The 20,762-nt window shown below is 45.6% G+C and overlaps 1 protein-coding gene across 2 annotated transcripts in view; it reads right to left on the bottom strand.

Annotated features, from left to right (window-relative positions):
• LOC135912085 (uncharacterized) overlaps positions 1 to 20,762 on the bottom strand; it is a 36,605-nt gene that overhangs the window by 3,964 nt on the left and 11,879 nt on the right. Inside the window, exon 1 of one of the 2 annotated variants that reach the window (XM_070528128.1) lies at positions 478 to 660. The exons of the other annotated variant lie outside the window; for it this stretch is intronic. Coding sequence (XP_070384229.1) covers positions 478 to 516 — 39 coding nt within the window. The 5' untranslated portion in view covers positions 517 to 660. Of the gene's footprint in view, positions 1 to 477; positions 661 to 20,762 lie in introns of those variants that run through there. 2 annotated transcript variants of the gene reach the window in all.

Below are 20,762 nucleotides of genomic sequence, written 5' to 3'. Positions count from 1 at the left end.
AGAGGGAGACGTGCTATTTTTAGCCTTTAAAGATGATTTACAATGAATAGCTTGTACTGTTAAGTGATGAAGATTCAATAAGCAATAAAGATAAGCAGATATAATTTGTAGGAGATTAAATGCTTGGCTGGACGGCATCAAATTGGTTGGGATTTGTAATAACATCGCAGCTTACAATAGAGTATGCGGCAGGACAAGGAAAGCCTTTCAAGGGAAACAAATTTGGCATGGTTATGCAGAAAAAAAAGAACCTGCGGTTGTACAGTGTTTTCACTTTACTCGGGGGACGAGTAAATAGGTATCTTACATTAAGCCCTTTATTTTGCATTTGACCGGTCTCACAAGTACCCTTGGGACAAAGGCACGACAACACAGTATGCAAACAATCTAAACACCAATCTATATCCAGCCGAATTATTACCCATAGAAGATACCGATGGGCACGCAACAGATCGAGGAACCTTGTCATCTACTCACCGCGGCCGGGGTAGCGAGCAAATATATATTCGCCCGCATGCTAGACACCAACGCCTCATCGTTCGCATTCGCAATAACGCCAACGATGGCCCGTTCCGGCGATCGTGTTCGCCCATTCCGGTGTGGTGCTCCTAAGCCTTTCCCGGGACGGTCACGCGAAGCGTGGATCGGGGCACGCGGGTTGCGTCCGCGTCGATCGCCGACCACCATCCAAAGAGGAGGATCCCGTCCCTGTCACGCCCGAGTAACCCCGCCGTTAGGGGGCGTTAGTAGAGCAACAGTCGCACCGTGTCCCCTAACATGCTGCAACCACAGCGACCGCTGCTGGCGTTTAGCTACGGGGAGAAGCCAGATTACAGGAGACGCCGGAGCCACCCGAAGAAAACAACATCAGGGGACGCGTGAGAGTCAAGCAACCGCGCACAGAGTACTTTACTTACCCCCGGGTTCAGAAATGCAACTTAGGTTGAAGCCCATGCTTGACTTTATCCGAGTGACGCCTATCGGGAACGCGCCGAAGGAAACGCAGTGAGCGTCTTTGGGCACATTAACGCCAGGCGTCATCTAAATCAAGTCAAGCATGTGCTTCGACTTAAGTTGCATTTCTGCATACGGGGGTTAGGCTGGTGACGATGATGAAATGGGTACGCGTGCAAAGTTACCTATCGTTTCACTTAATCAGAGGAACTGGAGTTCCAGGTAACTAGTTAGTATTCCAAGAGCACCCACTTGTATGATTGTTTGCGCTATTTAATTAAGAAAAATAAAGCCGTTTGGACAAAATAAAATGTGGTCAAGAACTAGTTAGTCGCGTGGGATTTTTATGGCGCCAGAGAACTAAGCCTACGATGCACCATGCACAAATTAAGATTACATAATATGATTAATGTGGATCGAGCATAAAAATCGTTAATTAGAAGTTTCCTTTAAAATCCTGTGTCTTCTAGGAACTTAAATACATAGTCAAGGGATACGAGTGCGTTTTCAGATAGCATCGGTGAGGGATGAAGTGGTGTGCGTATTTTCTAAAATTAGCAAAAATGTTTGTCTTTTTTTGCTCCAACGCCGAACATGTGATTAAAATGTGATTCATAGTTAGAGGCTCTTGGCATTGATTACAAACCGCTTGTTCTTGATTTTTCAGTAAAATATTATGTCCGAGATGTGTGTGCCCTATACGAACAGGACATAAAATAACTTTCATGAAGCCTTCCTTCTTGGTGTTATGATGTTTTCCACTCCGGCAATATGGGTTTTACTATTTGTAGCTTGTCGTTAACATGAGATTGCCAATCCTTTTGCAACTTTGAGGTGATCACAGCTCGGACCGCCCGGATACAGTCGTTGAACGGAACATTTATTTCTGATAATATTTCATGGGCGGTGATTGCTGCGCATTCATCCGCCTTTTTCATTTCCCGCGTTTCCAACGTGGCTTGCAACCCAAGAGAGACGAATTTTTTTACCATTTTTTTCACTTTCGCCGAGCATATTCAGGACGCGGCCGAAGCAAGGTTCGCACTCAGATTTTCTACGGAGGGACTTAAGTGAACTGAGAGAATCTGGGCCGACAACAGCTTTCTTATAATTTCCTGTTGCTATATATTGCAGAGCAATTAGCAGGGCGTATACTTCTGCTGTAAAAACCGAAGTAGAGGACCCTAGTCTTGGACCCGTCAGTGTAAAACTCGGGGACGTCATTGCATCTTTATTGTAATTCCGAGAAGTCATGTATTATGTGTTCGCGCAATATTTCTTTTTTCTTGTGGAATGTCAGTGTAAAATCACAAAAGTGTACATCGTATCACGAGGCAGTCTATCCGGTCTTTCGGCGACCATGAGAGCCTTCCTGGAGGCATTGTAGTTTTGGCACATCTCTTTGAATCGAAGAATAAATGGTCTCACGCTTTTAGGTTTGTTGTTACAGTGTGTTCTGTTTGTGGTGTAAGTGAGGAGAATGTGGCATATATGGTTAGGTTGAACTGTGGTTCTGAATATCTATGGAATTGTAAGCAAACAGGGCTCGTTTCTGTCTTCATATAAGCTGTCTACTGGTGAAGTCCTGTAAGCACCAGTTGCCAAGTTGCTAATTTGAGAGCTAGATCTGCCGGTAAACCTCCTTTTTTGTGAAAATACGATTGCTATGGTTTTTGTTGTAGAAAACCGGAAGCTATTCTTATCATCCCATTGCATAAACCTGATTATTGTTATATGAATTTGTCTTTAGCATGTAGACATATCAGAGGCACGGCGTGCAATTTGAAGGTAGTGGACGTATAAAAAGTACATAACATAATATTGGACGGTATAACGCAATTTATAGTGTTTATCTTAACCACGAAAACTATAGTACCTAATACGCAACCCCGTGTGGCATCGTTTTCATGGACAAAACATGCAGACAAGTACCCAAACTGGTTTGAAATGTTCAGTTTGACAGACAGCCACCTACACAGTTAAACATTTTTCTGCGTGTTCCCAGTGTTGCTAGATCTTGTAAAATACCGTACCTCCATGTAGGGTCATATTCTTTTTCTAGGCCGAGAGAGAACGCTAGGCCGTGTTGTCTGTGAAGGGATGCCTCACGTATGGAGTGTTCGAAACGGACAAGATCGTCAGTCGCAGAGCTGCCTTTCCTGTAACCACGCAGGTGAGTATCCATTCAGTTAACTGTTTCTAGAATGCATGTTAGACTGCTAATAATTATGGTTTCGTGTGATTTTCTCAGGCAACTTGTTAAGGCTATAAGTCTATAGCTGGAGGGAACATTTAGGGATTTTCCCGCTTTCAGGAGAGGAAAAATGATAGCTTGTTTTTCAACTCTGCCGGCATTTTCCTTCTTTACCATATCGTGTTAGAGAACTGAAGCAATGTTATCTGGGATACGTGGGCAAGCATTGTGTAGTGAATTTTATCACGACCAACTGCAGTTTTCTTACTCACAGAGAGAACTCTGTTCATTTCGAGTGGTATGGAAACATTGTACAGTTTATGTACATCACCAGTTGTCAGCAGCTTTTGTTTTTCAGCAGATTTCTATGTTTTTTAATCCGGATTCTGTGTAGTTTTCTGAACTGGAAACATTGTAAAAAATTCTGATACGTCTGTTTGTTCTCGTAGCGTGGTTTATGTGCCTGAACTTGAAAGTATGGGGAACGTATAAGGAAAGTAATCCCCATTTAACTTTTTAACTTGGTCTCACATTCTGTTACACGTGACAGAACTATAAAATGTTGATATATATTTCTTCCGCGACAATTTTCGTCCTTATTTCTGTTTTACCTTACTTTCTCTTTAGATAGCTTAAAAGAGAGAAGATTATTCTCTGTTGAGTACTTTCTAAAAGTACCCCACGTCTTGTTTTGATGTTCTTTTTAGCGATTGTGTATTCTGTGGACCACCAGGATTGAAGCCGTTTTCTAGATAGTCCTGATGACGGCGCTATACTTGTTCTGTCGCTGCATATATGCTCACAATAAGACTCTCGTTTAATTCATTAGTGCTCAATTTCTCCAATCATTATGTTTCGAGACTAGCTTTCTCTATAAATAAGGGTCAATTAGCTCATTGTGGTTTCCAACGAGGAGATCAAGAGGATATGACTGGATGTGTGGTTGATAGTTTTACAATGGCTGGCAAATAAATGGTAGCCACCATAAGGGTTGTCGATTACTTCCCATTTAAAATTTTTGAGCAAATAAATGGTAGCCACCATAAGGGTTGTCGATTACTTCCCATTTAAAATTTTTGAGCAGAGAGCTGTAGGACAACTGTCAAATCCAGAGAAAGAAGCCATTATATTAAAATTACGGAAAGACTTTGTTCGAATGATTGTCAGATAAACTTGCAGGTGACACTTATTTTCATCACGTGCCCATTGCGGGGCCATCACAGGGGTTCGAATTCCCTTGTTTCCTTTGCAAGAGGGTGCAAGGGTTTCTTTAGAGGACCTGCTGGAAGTACTAGGCTTTCCCTTAGTTTCAGGGCCCGCTGGACACACCTCCCTTTCTTCAGCACTTGATGGCTGAACACTGGCAGGGGTCTGTAGAGCTGCTGGCCTCTGAGGCAGAGGTTGGCTTCTGAGCAATTTAGCTGAGGCCTCCTTAGCCCTTGAGTTACGGTGGCTGCTGCCAGTGCCTCCAGAGGTTATTGGGATGGCCGACTTGAAGGAGGGTGTGGCAGCGTTCGCTGCACCCGCCCTAGGGCCAGACAGCAGGGCTGCTGGGTCACTGCATGCGGACGAGGCGGTTACTGTGGTGAAATGTGGTGTAGCCCCCTGACGTAGCACATCAGAAAAAGTAACTCTATGGGGCAAAGACAAACGTTTGCACTCTTCTTGGTAGACGAGGTTTTCTTCGATTTGGAGCGCCAATCCTCCTTTCTCTTTTTTCCAGGTGGGGCATGCCCGCGAACATGTAGCGTGGCCACTCTCCCGGTTTGCACAGTGTACTTCGACATCGCAACCATCGGATGAGTGGTCGTGGGTGGCACATCGAGCACATGTGAGTCGCCCTCGGCAGTTTTGTATTCCGTGTCCAAATATTTGACATTAAGATCACCGACGTGTGTTCGATCTGTAATGGCTGACTATATCTTGCAGTATCCTGTCTCAATTATGTCACGTAGGGTGCAGGATTCAAAAGTTAGTGTTAGGTGCTTGGTAGGGATTTCTTTGTTGTCGTGCCTATTTTATTCGGTCTACACTGAAACGTTCTGGTCCTTCAGTCCTTCCAGGAGTCCAACTTCGCTTAGGTCTATGAAGTCTGCCTCGGAGATTGCTCCCTAGACGGTATTCTTAGAACGGTGCGGGGAGATTGTGATGAGAAATTCACCAAATACTTCGAGGCTGGTGAGTTTCTCCTGCAGTTTCTTTTCAGATGTTTCAAGAAGTAGGTCCCCACTTGCGAGTTTTATTGCTTTGTAACCTGCTCCGATGTGATCATTCAAAGATTTAGCCCCTAGGAAGAGTGAAAGTACTCTTACTGATTTGTAGGATTGGTCAGTTTGGATGACGCGGAATCGGGAAGTTTTCTTTTGTTCTTCATTGAGAAAAAAGTTTCCTTTGTTGCACCCCCTTTTCGAAGGACCATCTGTGATTGGTGGGAAAGAACTATCTCCCTGATTGCGTGCAATGTTCGGCAATAAGGCCAGCTGCCCACCACGGCGCCCTAAAAGGGGCGCAGCAGGATTTGTAAAGAACACCTCCTGTGGACACCTGCTGTACGTGACTGCTAAAACCAAATAATTATATATATATATGGAAGTGAGAAAAAGTGAGTAGAAGACAGGGAATGATGAGAAAGTAGGAGTGAAAGAAAAGAGCGTGGAGGTGCGGACAGCAAAAGCTGACTGCCAATTTATCCCGGGTGGGTCAGTCCGAGAGTGCCGTCCACGTGAAGCGTAGGCCAAAGGGGCGTGTTGTCGAAACAACCAGCTTTGGCTCAACCCTCTGGAACCCCTTTTCCTCAGACACTGCTGAGGCACCCACGGCTACACGCGGGAAGGTCCAACGCTCATGTGCTCTTGTACGTGGTGACGTAACACACCAAACGCTTGATTACGCAGACGGCCCTGCGTGGCGCTAAGAGCTAATGCGTAGTGTTTCACCAGACTGCAGTCCTTTGGATCAAGTAAAGTAAGCACCAATAACTCAGTTTGTACAACAGGACATGAATTTGTGATGCAGCTCAAACATATTTTCGTATGCAAGACTTCTATAGCTCAACTACTGCCAATGAGCGAAACGAGAACAAGATCAGAGCATTTCTCACTGACTTCCTCCGTCATCCAGGCTACTTCCATGAGAAGAGGAACCTACAGTGACATCTCAACCGGCTGACACACGGTGGTACCTCCCATTCCTCCGCCGACGTTCAGTACACACTAAACAAAAATAACGCGAAACGGGAGTAAACCGCTCGTCCTGTATCGCATTCCCGTTTCTGGGTTTTTTTACTACGTACCAGTCGAGGTAAAAATTTACTACCATGCTGACCAAGGTTTTTGTATGTAGAAACGAGAGTAATTTTTTAATCTCTGGGAAGGTTTTTGGGGACGATAGTGGTACTATATTTTTACTGCCATCACGAAGTTCTAGCGGCTATTCCTGAGAGTTATTTTTCAAGCCCATTCGCGAGTTTCTTGGGTCTGATGTGGGAGTATTTTTTTACCTCTTTCATTAACTTTTCTCAGCTTTATCTGGTAGTAATTTTTCAAGCTCATTCTGGAGTTTGTTGGAGGTGATGTGGGATTACTTTTTTACGTCATTCATCCAGTTTTCTAGGCTATTCCTGGGAGTTATTTTTAGGCCTATTCTCGAGTTTGTTGGTACTGATGTCGGGGTATTTTCTTACCTCGTTATCAAGGTTTCGTAGCTCTACCTGAGAGTAATTTTTCAAGCCCATTCTGTGGCTTGTTGGAGCTGATCTCAGAGTATTTTTTTACCTTGTTCATCAGGTTTTCTCGGTTCTTTCCGAGAGTAATTTTTCAAGCCCGTTCTGGAGTTTCTTGGGCCTGATATTTCGAAGACAATTGAAAGATTACAAAGATGATTTCATGGATCCCAAGCATGAGTGATTGTTTATTAGTTCTGACATGTTTCTCATAAAAAAGTCAGGCATGAGTTAATCATCACAAAACTATAGCCTTATAAAATGCTGTGATAAGCATAATAAATATTTGTACTAACACACAGACTGGGGGCTGGTAACTGCCCATTAGATCTCTCATAGCAAAATAAAATACATCACAACACATTCAATGTGCAATCCCACTAAAGTACAGTGAAAACAAGCAACATACAATATAAAATCTAACTGATAAATATACAGTCAGTACTAGAGACGTTCACATTAAACCCACTGAATATGCACGTCATTCCTTCAAACAGGCAGTTGTCCAGAACATGGGTGTGCAGTGCATTCAATGGATTAGTATGAACACAACTATGCAACATAAAAATATTGCACTTAAGGCCAAATGGCATCTGCTGCTAATGGCCATTACTGCGCCAGAAAAAATGAAACAACCATGTGGTAAATACAGCAAGCATTCGTACTATTACATTAGTGCCGGCCACTGCCCACCATATCTCTCACTGCAAGAGGAAAACTATCAAGGCATTCACGATGTAGTGAAACTAAAGCACTGTGAAAACAAAATGACACACAATACAAAATCTAACTCACAAATACACAGGCAGTACTAGAGATGTTCACATTAGACACACTGAATATGCAGATCATTCCTTCAAACAGGCAGATGTCCAGAACATGGGTCTGCAGTGCATTCAATGGATGATTATGGACAAAACTATGCAACATAAAAATACAGTAAAAGCTCGTTAATTCGAACCGCAAGAGGAAGTCGCTTCAGTTCGAATTAACGAAAGTTCGAACTAACGAAAGTGAAGGAGAGCAACAGTACACTGCGATTTGGAAGCAGTAGGGCATGTCAGAAATTTGGCGAGTCAGAAAGTGATGGCGTGTGCCGCGGGCACACGCCATCTTCAAGTCGAAGCTCTGGGTGCGACTGTGCCACACCACCGACGTCCACCGAAACGAACGTTAGCCGAGGCTTAACACCATCACAATGAATCGCGACGGCCCATACCTCCTAAACTGAAAACGGAGGTGCACAACCGATGAAGACTGCCGAGACAGACGCTGAACATGTGAAGGTCGCGAAGGCCCTGATTCATTGGTTCGTGATTGCAAGCGCAGCTGTGACGTACTTGATTCGCTGTGTTTTGGCGCTTTCCGTGCCATCTCCGCACAACATTAGCAGCTGTACAAGATTTGCAAAACCTCCGAGATTTGCAACGGGCAAGAAGTCTCGGATGTTACGTAGAACGTAGAGGAGGCGGCCGCCGCTGCCTTCTGGTTGACACCGCGTCGGTTAGATTTTTTTCCGATTTCGCCTTCTCTCGCCGTTCTCTCCGTTTTGGAGGCAATACAGCCTTGTGTGTAGGCAGTAGGCGCGTTTCTCTGGCCGTGTGCCAGGCGAGCGTAGTTCGAATTATCCGTGAGGGAACCTTCTCGTGTTCGAATTAACGGACTTTTTTATACATAGACTTCTGTGGAGCTTGGCCGGACCAAATCGTACAGTTCGAATTATCCATAAATTCAAATTAATGAAGTTCGAATTAATGAGCTTTCACTGTATTGCACATAAGGCCAAATGACATCTGCTGCTAACGGCCACTAGTGCCTCAGACGAAATGAAACAACCATGTGGTAAATACAGCAAGCATTCGTACTACCACATTAGTGCCGGCAACTGCCCACCACATCTGTCACGGCAAAATAAAAACTATCACAACACATTCAAGATGTAGTGAAGCTAAGTCAGTAGTAGAGATGTTCACATTAGACTCACTGAATATGCAGACAATTTCTTCAAACAGGCAGTTGTCCGCAACATGTGCGTGCAGTGCATTCAATGGATCATGAACAATACTATGCAACATAAAAACATTGCTCTTAAGGGCAGCTAGCATCTGCTGCTAATGACCATTAGTGCCCCAGCGAAATGAAACAATCGTGATAAATACAGCAAGCATTCATACTATCACATCAGTGTCGGCAACTGTCCACCATATCTTTCATTGCAAAAGAAAAACTATCACAACACATTCAAGATGTAGTGAAACTAAAGTACAGTGAAAATAAACAAGTGACACAATATACAAAATCTAACTCTTCAGTATTGCAACAAGCAGATGAGAGGGCACTAGAGATTATCATTAGACCCATCGATAGCATACTGACCTTCAAACAGCTAGTTGCCCAAGACATGGGTGCACAGTGCAATGAATGGATAGTTAGGAAGAAAACTGCAACAACCATGAGCAACATGTTATATAAACTTTCAAACTTTCTAAAAAATGACCTCACTCAGATAAGGAAAGTGGTGATTGCTAATACACACGACAAAACATATATGTGAAAACAGCCATTAACTGATACTAAAGCCCCTCCATACACGTTTCCGCCGACCAGGTTAAGTACCGCCAACCTACCCTCTTCCTCCACGCTCCTCTGCCACTCACCCCCTTAGCTTCCGGTGTCAAGCGGAACTTGCGTAGCTGCAGCTTCCTGTTCCGAGTGAAGTAACGCTATGTTTTTCTTAACGTTGTTTACTTTCGCGTCGATGGAGAGGCTTTAATTGCACCAGCTGCGGTTTAAACTGTGAATGCGATTCCATCCAAGTACCACCGTAATCAGCGATCTGATCGTGTTCGCTGTTTCGTGTCAACCTGCGACGGGTTGTGCCACGAGAGACAATGTACAGTGGAATGTAGTGCCTGGGCGCTTGGAGACTACTGCCGTTTTTCGTGCATTTAGAAAACAGCGACCGCGAATTACTACTTCAGCGGAATATAACAGCTTGTCGCCTTTGCATTCTTCTCATGGTGACTCCCACAGCTCTGCTAAGTCCGTGTGGGCGTCTGACCATCGGCAGTCAAAGCGGAAATTCCCGCAGCACAACTCCAGGAACCGGAAACTTTTAAACCGGAAATGCTGGAACCGGATTTGGTGTGAGAGGAAAAGGCAGCGCACAACAAAGGTTGCCGCTACTTAAGAAAGCGGCAGTGGCGCGTGGATGGAAGGGCTCTAACTGATACCACTCCCCCTTGTGCTCAAAGAAAACATGCAGCCCTTTTCCCACACAAGAGGAACATGTTGCACAACTGTATTGCAGTACTTATGGGTACAAGCCAGATTTCAATTTCGTTGCCTAAAAATTGTAGTGCTTCTTAGATAGACTAAAAGGGAATTGAGTGTGTTGCCCTCGTCTGTTTCTAGGCATGCAGTTGTGATGGGTGCCATATGCTTGTGTGACAAATTGAACATAGTGCTATAGGTACGACTACAAGGATGTATATTTGTAGCTGCCCTCAAACCCTTTCATGTTGCCAGTAAGCATCTATGGTGTATCTTTGTATTGCTCATCTAACACTGTTTACACACAGAAGGCATGTCTGAATACCCAACCACATTATTCTCCACAGTTACTTTAAAGTGAATGCATTGTGACAAAGTGTAATGTGAGAAGTCCATGATAAAGAAAAAATAAAGAAATAAATATAGCTAATTCAACTCCCCCCTGAATTACCAATTTCTGGGCCATTAAGTTTTGCCTAATACACTTGTGGTGATTAACACAGAGCCACGTTGGCCTAACCTTAGTGGCACAGGACATCCTTCAAGTTATCAGTTGGTACAGAATGATTCAGCATGCTGCTGTTGCTTTTGCCCCCGCTGAGAATACCTGTGGCATACTAACACACATTTTGCTGCTGAAGGTCCATTACAGAGATACTAAAGAGAAACAGTAAATCATTTTAGACTGATAAAAGAATCTTTCAGAACTGTATTCATGAACATTGTGGCAATAAGCGGATTATTACATGAGAAAATGAAGATCTAACTTTCATTTTTCAAGTTTTATGCAGTGCCCGCACATCAGTGTGGAGTCATACTTCAACTAAGTATATTCTTTGACACCTTTACAACAGAATTCATCAATATTGGCCAGTAGAACATTAGCTAGACCCGAACAGACACCGTAAAATTCCATATCCCAGCGAGCTGGTGCAGGAACTATAAGGTCGTGGTGGCGACACCAGTTTTCGTTTTTGCAAGTTATCTGGCTTATCAAGCCAATTCTTATGGTGGGAGTTGTTTTTCGGTGTTGTAGAAGAATGATTTAATAAAGCTCAAATAAATTTTCTCTTTCGTGTCCCTTTAAAGCAAGTACTGTGCTACATGGCTTGGGCAACCTGCCAGCCACAGAACCCACGAGTGCTTTTGTTAGGCAAAATAATTTTTACAGAAACTTTCTTGAGGATATGCATCTGAAATTTTTTTTGCCTAGCAATAGTTCTTGTAAAAATTGAGTAAATCCAATGCTTTCACCTGCGGCTTTGTGTAGCAAAAATCCAGAAAGCAGTGCTCAATAAATGTCAAAATCCTGTGGGCCTTTTTCGAGTAGATAACGTGGAAGACCCAGAACGAAGCGAAAAGGCAGGCCAGGCCTGCCAGCAGTGACGCTGTCACAAACAATCGCTGCGCATCCATGTGTAGCGCCTCCCTTCAACCTCTTCTTTTGTAAAAGGAGCCTTAAGGAGGCCTCCCGCGAACTGAAAGCCCGAGTTGTTAGCATCCAGGCGCAGCCTCTTCAGCACGCCCTTTTCAACATATACACCGTCGCCGATGTCTACCTGTGAAACAACAGAACAAGGACAGATTAATTTTCTACACTTTTGATCAAGGAAAGGTTAGGAAATAAGGTAAGGTTTGCAAAAACGGAAGTAGCTGCTTCTTGTTGATACGGTTTAAAGAACAAAGTACTATTACGTATACCATACATGCGTTGTGCTGAGCTGTGTACTTTCACCTAAGACTAGACTTCAATGCGAAAGAAAGACATTCATCTGCCTAGCTCTAAGCAAATGCGTTCCACCCCTTGGCACAGAATGAAATCTGGTGCTGTTCTAGCGATTAGCACACATTGAAAGCTTCAAGCCTGATTTAGTATTAGGCCAAGGGTCAAGCTGTGCTTGATTATAGTCAGATACAACTTTAGAAAAACAGGGGCGTTTACATCTGCGAGGCGGATGCACACGAGCATCCACTAATGGGTGCGCACTCTGGACTGACGTCATGCGCCGGATGGCCGGTGGCCTGCCGTCGGAGAAGATGGCCGCCCGGGCTTCGAACTGGGCCAAGTCGCGTCAGCTGTGCATGTCAATGCCTTATCACAGTGAATTCCCAAACTGTTTGTCATTGTCTATCATGCCGGAAATATTACTGTGAGCTTACAATGCGGCATCCTTGCCGCGTGCGTTTATTCTAAGCTGTGATCCGGCGAAGAAACATTGCAGCGAGCATCGCTGATGCTGTGCTACGCTTTGCCTGAAAACAGGATGCCTCAGTGACTGCTGCAAACACACATCCTGCCTGTTTGTTTCATGTCTTTTTTATTTCGCTCCTGAGTGAAGTTAGGACAAGAAAAGTTTGCCAAAGTCTGGTGCCTGCTGTCAGCAGCAGGTGAGTTCGTGTACCGTGTCGCTGCATTTTTCGTCGGACGGGGTAAAGTGATGGAGCAAAACCATTCTGAGGAGAAATTAGAAAAGTGTGCGCGCCTGAAACAAACCTACGAGCGTCTCAACAGAAAATATTTGACAAAGAAGCCTCCAATGCAAAGATTTGTCGCCGTCAACTTAGCGTGAGTGATCGTAGTCAACAGTGAGATAGCCGAGCGTCTAACGGCGGTGTTCGAGCATTGTGTATAGCACTGTCGATTGATTTCTTTCCACCAGTGCTCACCGCGCACACAAGCTGTAGAATGCGTGCTGTGGCACAGTCACGCATAAGTTGTGTTGCCAGCGTTCCTGCTTCCATGCGTGTTTGCACTTACTCGTATTTGTCCTTTTATTTTATATTAGCATTTGTTTTTGATAGTTTTCTTTCAGCAAAGTCCTTACACATTTTCATTAGCCAATCTCATTCAAAGCATAACTCCTGTACACTGCAGGACTGGCCTCTTCCATCTCATTAAAACCCTTCTCACTGGTCTACCTCGTCTTCTCAATCTGCCTACTTGCTGCGTTTTCTGTCCTTGTTTCTTGTGTTGTTGCTGCAATGTGATTAACCAACTTGCTCAAAACAAATTTTGATCGCCTATCAAAACAGAAAGGTTGAGAGATACATTTTCTTAAAAGCGTCATGTGGGCTACACAGTAACTTTGCCTCTTACCTCTGTTCATGTTTATGTGTCAGTGCATCTGGTAGCTAGCCAGAAGTGCACATGAAAGGCTGCATATTATGAAACACCTTGCTATGCTGTTGCATTTTTCATGCATTCAGTCTTAGTAAACAAACGGTTTCGCTGCCTATCACATATGATGGCGAAAATTTTCAGCACGAATAACAATGTGAAGTGGGGTGTGATTTCTGTCTGACGCTTTCGCCGTTGCAAAGACATTCTTCAGTGAATGGAGCCCAGCAAAGCAGTGCACTGAGAGCTTTTGCAACTTTCACCATTTATTACTTCACAAATGACATTGTCTGAACCTGGCCGTTGATCGACATGCCGATGGCTTGTAAATTAAATAATTGCCTCAATAAAATACATTGAACTTCACTCACCATTTTTTAGCACAATGCTAGCAGAGCTATTCAGGGTGAATAATTGTGCTTACATTGGTGTTACTTGCCCGGTCAGATAAACAAATACAATGGCTGCGGTATGACTGTGATTTGACGTGCAGACTGCTAATGGTGCCTTTCAAGCGTGCCCTTGACTACTGCTATTCATAGCTACTCGCCTGGGTATATTGGGCCTAACTAAGCTAATGATGTTTGATAATAGTTCTCTTATTCGCACTGCTTGCCTGGGCCAGGTAACCAAAATAAATAATGCCACCACATGAATGTGTGTTTGCATGCAAACTGCCAACAGCGGCTGTCATTCTCGCATTGATTGCTGCCATTTCACCAACAGTGGCGACGGCTTGACTGCGCTTTGATGTGCAGACTGCTAAAGGTGCCTTTGAAGCGTGCCCTGATGACTGTTATTTCATCACAGGTGGCTGTCCAATTGAGTATTTTGGGCCTCCTGACATTGGCATTATTCATCTCAACGGGCTGGAAAAAACAGTAGGGGCAGCACAACTGCACGCAAAGCACAACGTGCTTTGGCGTGCAGGCTGCTAAGAGTGGCTGCCAATTTCATTCACGTTGACTACTGCTTTTTCGTGTGAAGCTGGACAGTGGCTGCTCGAATGAGCATTTCGGGCCCCACATAGTTATTCAGAGTTAATACAGTAAAAGCTCGTTAATTCGAACCGCAAGGGGAAGCCGCTTCAGTTCGAATTAACGAAAGTTCGAACTAACGAAAGTGAAGGAGGGCAACAGCACACTGCGATTTGGAAGCAGTAGGGCATGTCAGAAATTTGGCGTGTCAGAAAGTGATGGCGTGTGCCACGGGCACACGCCATCTTCAAGTCGAAGCTCTGGGTCCGACTGTGCCACACCACCGATGTCCACCGAAACGAACGTTAGCCGAGGCTTAACACCATCACAATGAATCGCGATGGCCGATACCTCCTAAGCTGAAAACAGAGGTGCACAACCGATGAAGACTGCCGAGACAAAGATGCTGAACATGTGAAGGTGGCGAAGGCCCTGATTCGTTGGTTTTTGATTGCAAGCGCAGCTGCGACGTACTTGATTCGCTGTGTTTTGGAGCTTGCCGTGCCATCTCCGCACAACATCAGCAGCTGTACAAGATTTGCAAAGCCTCCGAGATTCGCAATGGGCAAGAAGTCTCGGAGGTTACGTAGAACGGAGAGGCGGCAGCCGCTGCTGCCTTCTGGCTGACCCCGCGTCGGTTAGATTTTTTGCCGATTTTGCCTTCTCTCGCCGTTCTCTCCGTTTCGGAGGCAATACAGCCTTGTGTGTAGGCCACGGTGTAAGAGTAGGATAAGTGAGCGAACGGAAAGGGAGAGGTACCGCTCCGCGCCGGGAGGATAGTGCAGTAGTTGGCCGGCAGTTTAAGAGAGGGCGCACCAAACTGTGGCCCGCTAGGGAGCTTCAGTGCGCACGTGCGCCCTTCGTATTGCCCGCGTAGCGGCTGTTATGCGCCTCTTCCCGTCCGGATGTCGCCTTTGTGTGGGTCGTGTTTGTTGCTGATCCACTGATGACATGGGGAAGTGCTTCGTGCCGTTTTGTAAGACAGGCTACAAGTCTTGTGCGGAAAAGTTATCACTTTTCAAGCCACCGAATGTCGACGCCAGGTTGGAGGCATGGAGAAGAGCAATCCCGCGCAAAGATCGCGTGCTGCAGCGGACGGACCGTGTGTGTGAGAAACATTTTGCTCCTCATTTTATTCTAAAAAACGTGGTCCTCTGAAATAGATGGTCACGTTCTGATGTCAGGGAATAGAAGAGCCGGCCTAACAAAGGACGCTGTGCCTTCAATTTTCGAAGGAGCACCAAGTTACCTTACCAAGAAGATCAATAGTCCTAGAAAAAAAAGTGAAGCGGATAGAGAAACCTGCAGCAACTTCTGTGCGTCCCCCGAATTACACCAGCATATCTGAGGGTTCATCACATGGTGTGGAAGCGTGCAAGACCGCAGCCACAAGCCACGAAGAGGAAAACAGCGATGGCATTGAAGCTTTAAACCACTCTTCATTCGAGTACTTATTCGACTTCGCAGCGAACATGTGCTTACCAAGGTCATCGTGGGCAGTACATCGGATCGATGAAGAGGGGATCAAAGGCGTTCTGGTCATTGATGCTCGCATAGTGTACAGTGACGGAAGCTGCTGTATATTTAATAAGAAGTCTTTGCACGTAAACTCAGACATGGCGGTCCAAGCCTACATTTTCGACAGGCCAGTCGACTGCACAGCAATAGGAATCAGCCCGTCTGTCTCAACATCTGAACTTGAGAGCATGGTAAGAACTTTTGACAATGCGAACGTTTGCTGCGGCGGACCAAGTTTAAAAAGCTTTTCGTCTGTGCTGCCGGAATGTGCTTATGTGGACAACGAAAAAAAGTGGAGACATAAATGCCCGTTATTATCACCTGCAGGTGGCATATGTAGGCCATGCAGTGGCCTCCACAAAACACTGCAATTGCATGCTGATCGCCAAATGGCAAGGGCAAAACAAAAGGTACCGCTTCAACGGATCAGGCTTTCTGCTGTGAGGAAAGGTGTACCGTCAGCCCAACTTGAAAGAATCAACGCATTGCGCCATGCAAAAGCCACTGTACTGCGGTCTCGAGCACGACTTTTAGCACGAAACAAATTACTTATGAATCAGCTGAAAAACTGCCAGCAAGAATTCGCAAAAGTGAAAGAGGAAGGGCTCGCAGAGAAGCTAGAAAGTGTTGATTTACCTGCAGCACAGTTGCTTCTTGTAAAGGAGTGCATTGCTGCAGCTAAATGCACGACGAAGCAGAACAGAAGGTACACTGACGACTGGCTGCTGCTGTGCCTTTTGCTAAACATCCGAAGCCCTGCGGCATACTTTTTTTTGCGCAGCAATGCCATATTACCTCTGCCATGCGTTTCCACTATCAGGAAGTACATCAGCCTAGTGGGGCTGAAGTGTGGTTTCGACGAAGCGTTTTTTAAGGCCCTTAAAATGAAAGTTGCCCCGAAACCAGCATTTCAACGAAGAGGGATCCTCATTCTTGACTAGATTCAAGTCAGAAAGGAGATCACGGTGAACTCACGAACACTGACATATGCCGGGCTTGTTGACTTTGGTGAGAATAACAGCCAAAGCAATGAGCCGGCTGATCACGGGCTCGTTTTCGCCTTCGCACCGTTCGGAGAAAAATACTTGCAGTCAGAGGCTGTGTTTGCCTCCAAGGGACCTACGAAAGGGACGCTCCTAGCACAGCTACTGCTTCAATGCATTGTACACTTAGAAGAAGCGGGCCTTTTAGTTGATGGTGTTGTTTGTGATGGCGCCTCTACTAATAGAGCAATGTGGAGACAGCTTGGAATCAGCGGTGCTCTGGGGCATGTTGTAAATGCCTTTGAGCACCCACTGGATACATCACGAAAGGTGCATGCGTTCGCAGACGCACCTCATCTCTTCAAGTGCATACGCAATCGTCTGTATGACAAAAAAGTGTTGAAGAAAGGCGGAAAGCTCATTAAATGGTCTTGCTACGACGCCCTGTTTGTAGCAGACACCAAAAGCGCAACTGAGCTGAGAGTATGCCCAAAATTGACGTACAACCATGTTAATCCTTCTAACATGCTTAAAATGAGAGTGAAATTGGCAACCCAAATTTTCAGCAATTCCGTAGCAAAAGGAATTTTGTTTTACGAACGTAGAGGAGCACCTCGGCTGGTTAATGTCGAACCGACCGTTGAGTTCACAATCTTTATGAACAACTTATTTGATGCCCTGAACCGGCGGTTTCCAGGAGAAGGTCTGACTATAGACTGCAATGATTTTAAAGTTCTTGAGAGAGCCTCTGAGTGGCTTGACGAATGGGAGGAAGAAGTTACAAAAGGAGAAATTCCTCAAGATCTCTTCCTAAGCCGGTCAACTGCGGAAGGATTAAGGGTGACGCTCAAATCTGCTCGTGAGCTGTCAATCTTCCTGTTGAAAAAGTGCGATTTCAAATATGTCCTGACCGGAAAAATGAATCAGGACCCGTTGGAATGTTTTTTTGGTGTTATTCAACAAGCGGGTGGCCAAAACGAACATCCAACTTTCCCAACGTTCTTGCAACTGTACCGTATGCTGTCGCTTTACTCCCTCTTGAAGCCACCGCGGTTTGGTAACTGTTCAGCTTCCGAGAAAGAACAGTACTGTGTTGTGACCTTGGCTGACTTAAAGAACGCATATAACAGCTCGGCATCGAAGGAACTGAACAAGCTGGACCAGCTGAAAGAGCGGCTCGACGGCCTAATCGACGAAGGGAGCTGGGAGTGCGATGAAGTGTTTGAGTATGATAATAACGATGCAAGTGTTGTTGAGTGTATAATTTATTATGTTACAGGGTTTGTATCCAGGAAAATTTTCAATCAGACCTCCTGCACTACGTGCAAGAAAGCACTGGAGGGTCAGAAAGGCTCGTCAAAGGTGCCCGAAGCTGAGCTTGTTAATTGCAAAACAAGGGGCAGACTCACGCACCCTAACATGCACCTCTATCGGCTTTTCATGGAAGCTGAAGAACATTTCTCTAAATACGCAAATCTGGGAGATGCCTACGACAAAACAATTGATGCTGTACTAGAGAAGTTCACTTTCACTTTCCCTTGTACTATCCACAGGGAGGACATTCTCGCCAAGCTACTCCATTATTATATAAGCCTTCGTATGCGTCAATACTGCCGTCAGTTGAAACGCAAGCACGTTGAAAAAGGCCAGGACTTGCGTAAAATGTCCAAACTTGTGTGACCACAAGGAGCCGAGCTGAGTGTACTGTTTGTTATTTTGATTGTATGCACAACAGTCGAATTTAGCTGTTCCGTGTGTAATAGTTTTGCAGTGACTAATTTTTGCTTCATGTGTGAAATAAACGCATAAGTTTCTACCTGGGTTGTAAATTTTTCTGAGCTACAGAAAACACCCACTATCATCCTCACAGAAATCGCATGCACTTCTCGCGTAACAGAACTAAGGCATGCGTTCAGCCGCTTTCACACACAGATATTCATTTATTTCCCCATCGGAGGGCCGTAGCCGCTGGATACTCAAACGCGACTGGTAACTTGATGCGCCCTTCATCTCATTCTTTAGTGAGAAGTAAACGCTGTCTATGTTATAACTGAGAAAAATTGCAAACTATGTAATATTGGCTTGCTTGGTTCCCGCTCCACCAAAGCTTCTTCGTAGCGTTATCTGTCGTCTTGCGCGAGCGTCGATAAAGAGGCTTTACGCTCGGCCTGATCTGCGGACAACTTTTTCAGAGTTAACGATGATTCACAGTATAACAAACGCCTAAAAAATCAGCTGATGACCGCAAGTTTCCCCGGAGCTGCATACGGAAACGCTGTGCTAGAGCCACGAACGGCGCCGCTACGGGCACAAGTTGGAAGCGCCATCTGTCGAGCGAGAAGGAAGCACAACAGTATAGTCCGAGGGCTGGCGGCAGCGTTCGCTCACCTAAGCTGTCTTTCACCGTGGTGTAGGCAGTAGGCGCGCTTCTCTGGCCGTGTGCCAGGCGAGCGTAGTTCGAATTATCCGTGAGGGAACCTTCTCGCGTTCGAATTAACGGACTTTTTTATACATAGACTTCTGTGGAGCTTGGCCGGACCAAATCGTACAGTTCGAATTATCCATAAATTCGAATTATTGAAGTTCGAATTAACGAGCTTTCACTGTAACTGCATTTGCATTCAGATTTTGCGGCATTTCAGCACGTTTCCATGCCAACGCTTATATTGAGCATGATCTGTGCAGGACGTTGCTTTTTCAGAATTGGACTTCCATTAGAAGGAATATGTCATCAAATGAACCGCTTATTTATTTGAGAGGTCACGGGAGAATGCTTGGCTGCTGTGCTTGACACGCAGTACACCGCTTCAGTGATGGGAGATCCATTGTTGCGTTTGCCGAGGTATGTATGGCTGGCAGGAGGTCTGGACCTCGCTTCACGCAGAGTCAGAGACGAGGAGAGTTTTCTCTGCGAATAATTCTTTATACAATGTTTACATGTTGTCGTCGTTATCAGGACAGAGACGAACAGAGCAGCTGCAAGCTGCTTAAATAACACCCCTCAGTCCAAAGATCTCCCAGACAGTCCCCAAGGACGAAACAAGGTCGTGAGAGAAAGGGTCCGGGCAGCCTCCGGGGTCCTAACGCCGCTCTCGGTGGCCGGCGCTTCCTTGAACCGCACTGCGGCGTCAGGATGATTTGGCGGTCGGTCAGAATGGTGCGCCGGGCAAGTTTTATGGCCCGCATAGGACAAAGGGAACCAACTGCAAGGCATCGGGTCGAAACACAGCCCTCCTTTAGAAACTGTCCCAAACACAGCGGGAGTCGTTTGTGGTGCGGGCGCCGCCGGACAAACGAGGGGGGGGGGGGTTACATTGCTGCCGGGACGGGGAGGGGCCGAATAGCAGTCTGTGATCCGGTGGCTGCTTCCATCGTGGACGCCGTGCAGCCGCGAGGAAACTCGAGCCGTGCACGTAGTCGTGTCCGAAGCAGGCAGGCACCATGCGGGGATCAATGCTGCCTTCACAGTCGACAAACCATAGCACTGGCTTTCCGGCAGGCAAATCCCAGGGCACAAACATAACACAATATACGCTTCGAGAACTCAGTGATCTTCTCGATCGTCGGTATCTCGTGGTGAAAGAAATCGTGCACACGACCTCAGCGCACACGTGTCCTACTTCGTGCTGCTTCTTTTTTTCTCCACATTTTGTGGGCGTTTTCGCGAGGGCGTCGATAGTTTGCCACCCGAAATATGCGAAGCTTTGACCTCCCTCCTCACCTTTAACACAGTGCTTTCGCTGACACTGAGCACCTTTGGTTTGTAATGGTTGCGATAAATGCATTTTTTTATATAAGTACTTGTTCAGTAGCAACTGATTCATTTGAAGCTCGGAACAGGAGTAGTAAATGTGCCATGTACATGTAAACAAGCACAAATGCCATGCAGAGTTGCTCTTTCTACTTTTGCCACTTGCAATGAAGCTAAAGAGCAGACGACGGGCAGCGTTGTTGAAGGCACGGGGTTATTTTTCTGCGGCGATCTGGCATGTGCTGTAGCACATGAGAGCTCTACTAAACCAGT

This window comes from Dermacentor albipictus, chromosome 10 (assembly GCF_038994185.2).
Source record: "Dermacentor albipictus isolate Rhodes 1998 colony chromosome 10, USDA_Dalb.pri_finalv2, whole genome shotgun sequence".
NCBI lineage: Eukaryota > Metazoa > Arthropoda > Arachnida > Ixodida > Ixodidae > Dermacentor > Dermacentor albipictus.
Note: the sequence above shows the minus strand (reverse complement) of the source record. Positions and strands in the feature narration are given on the sequence as shown.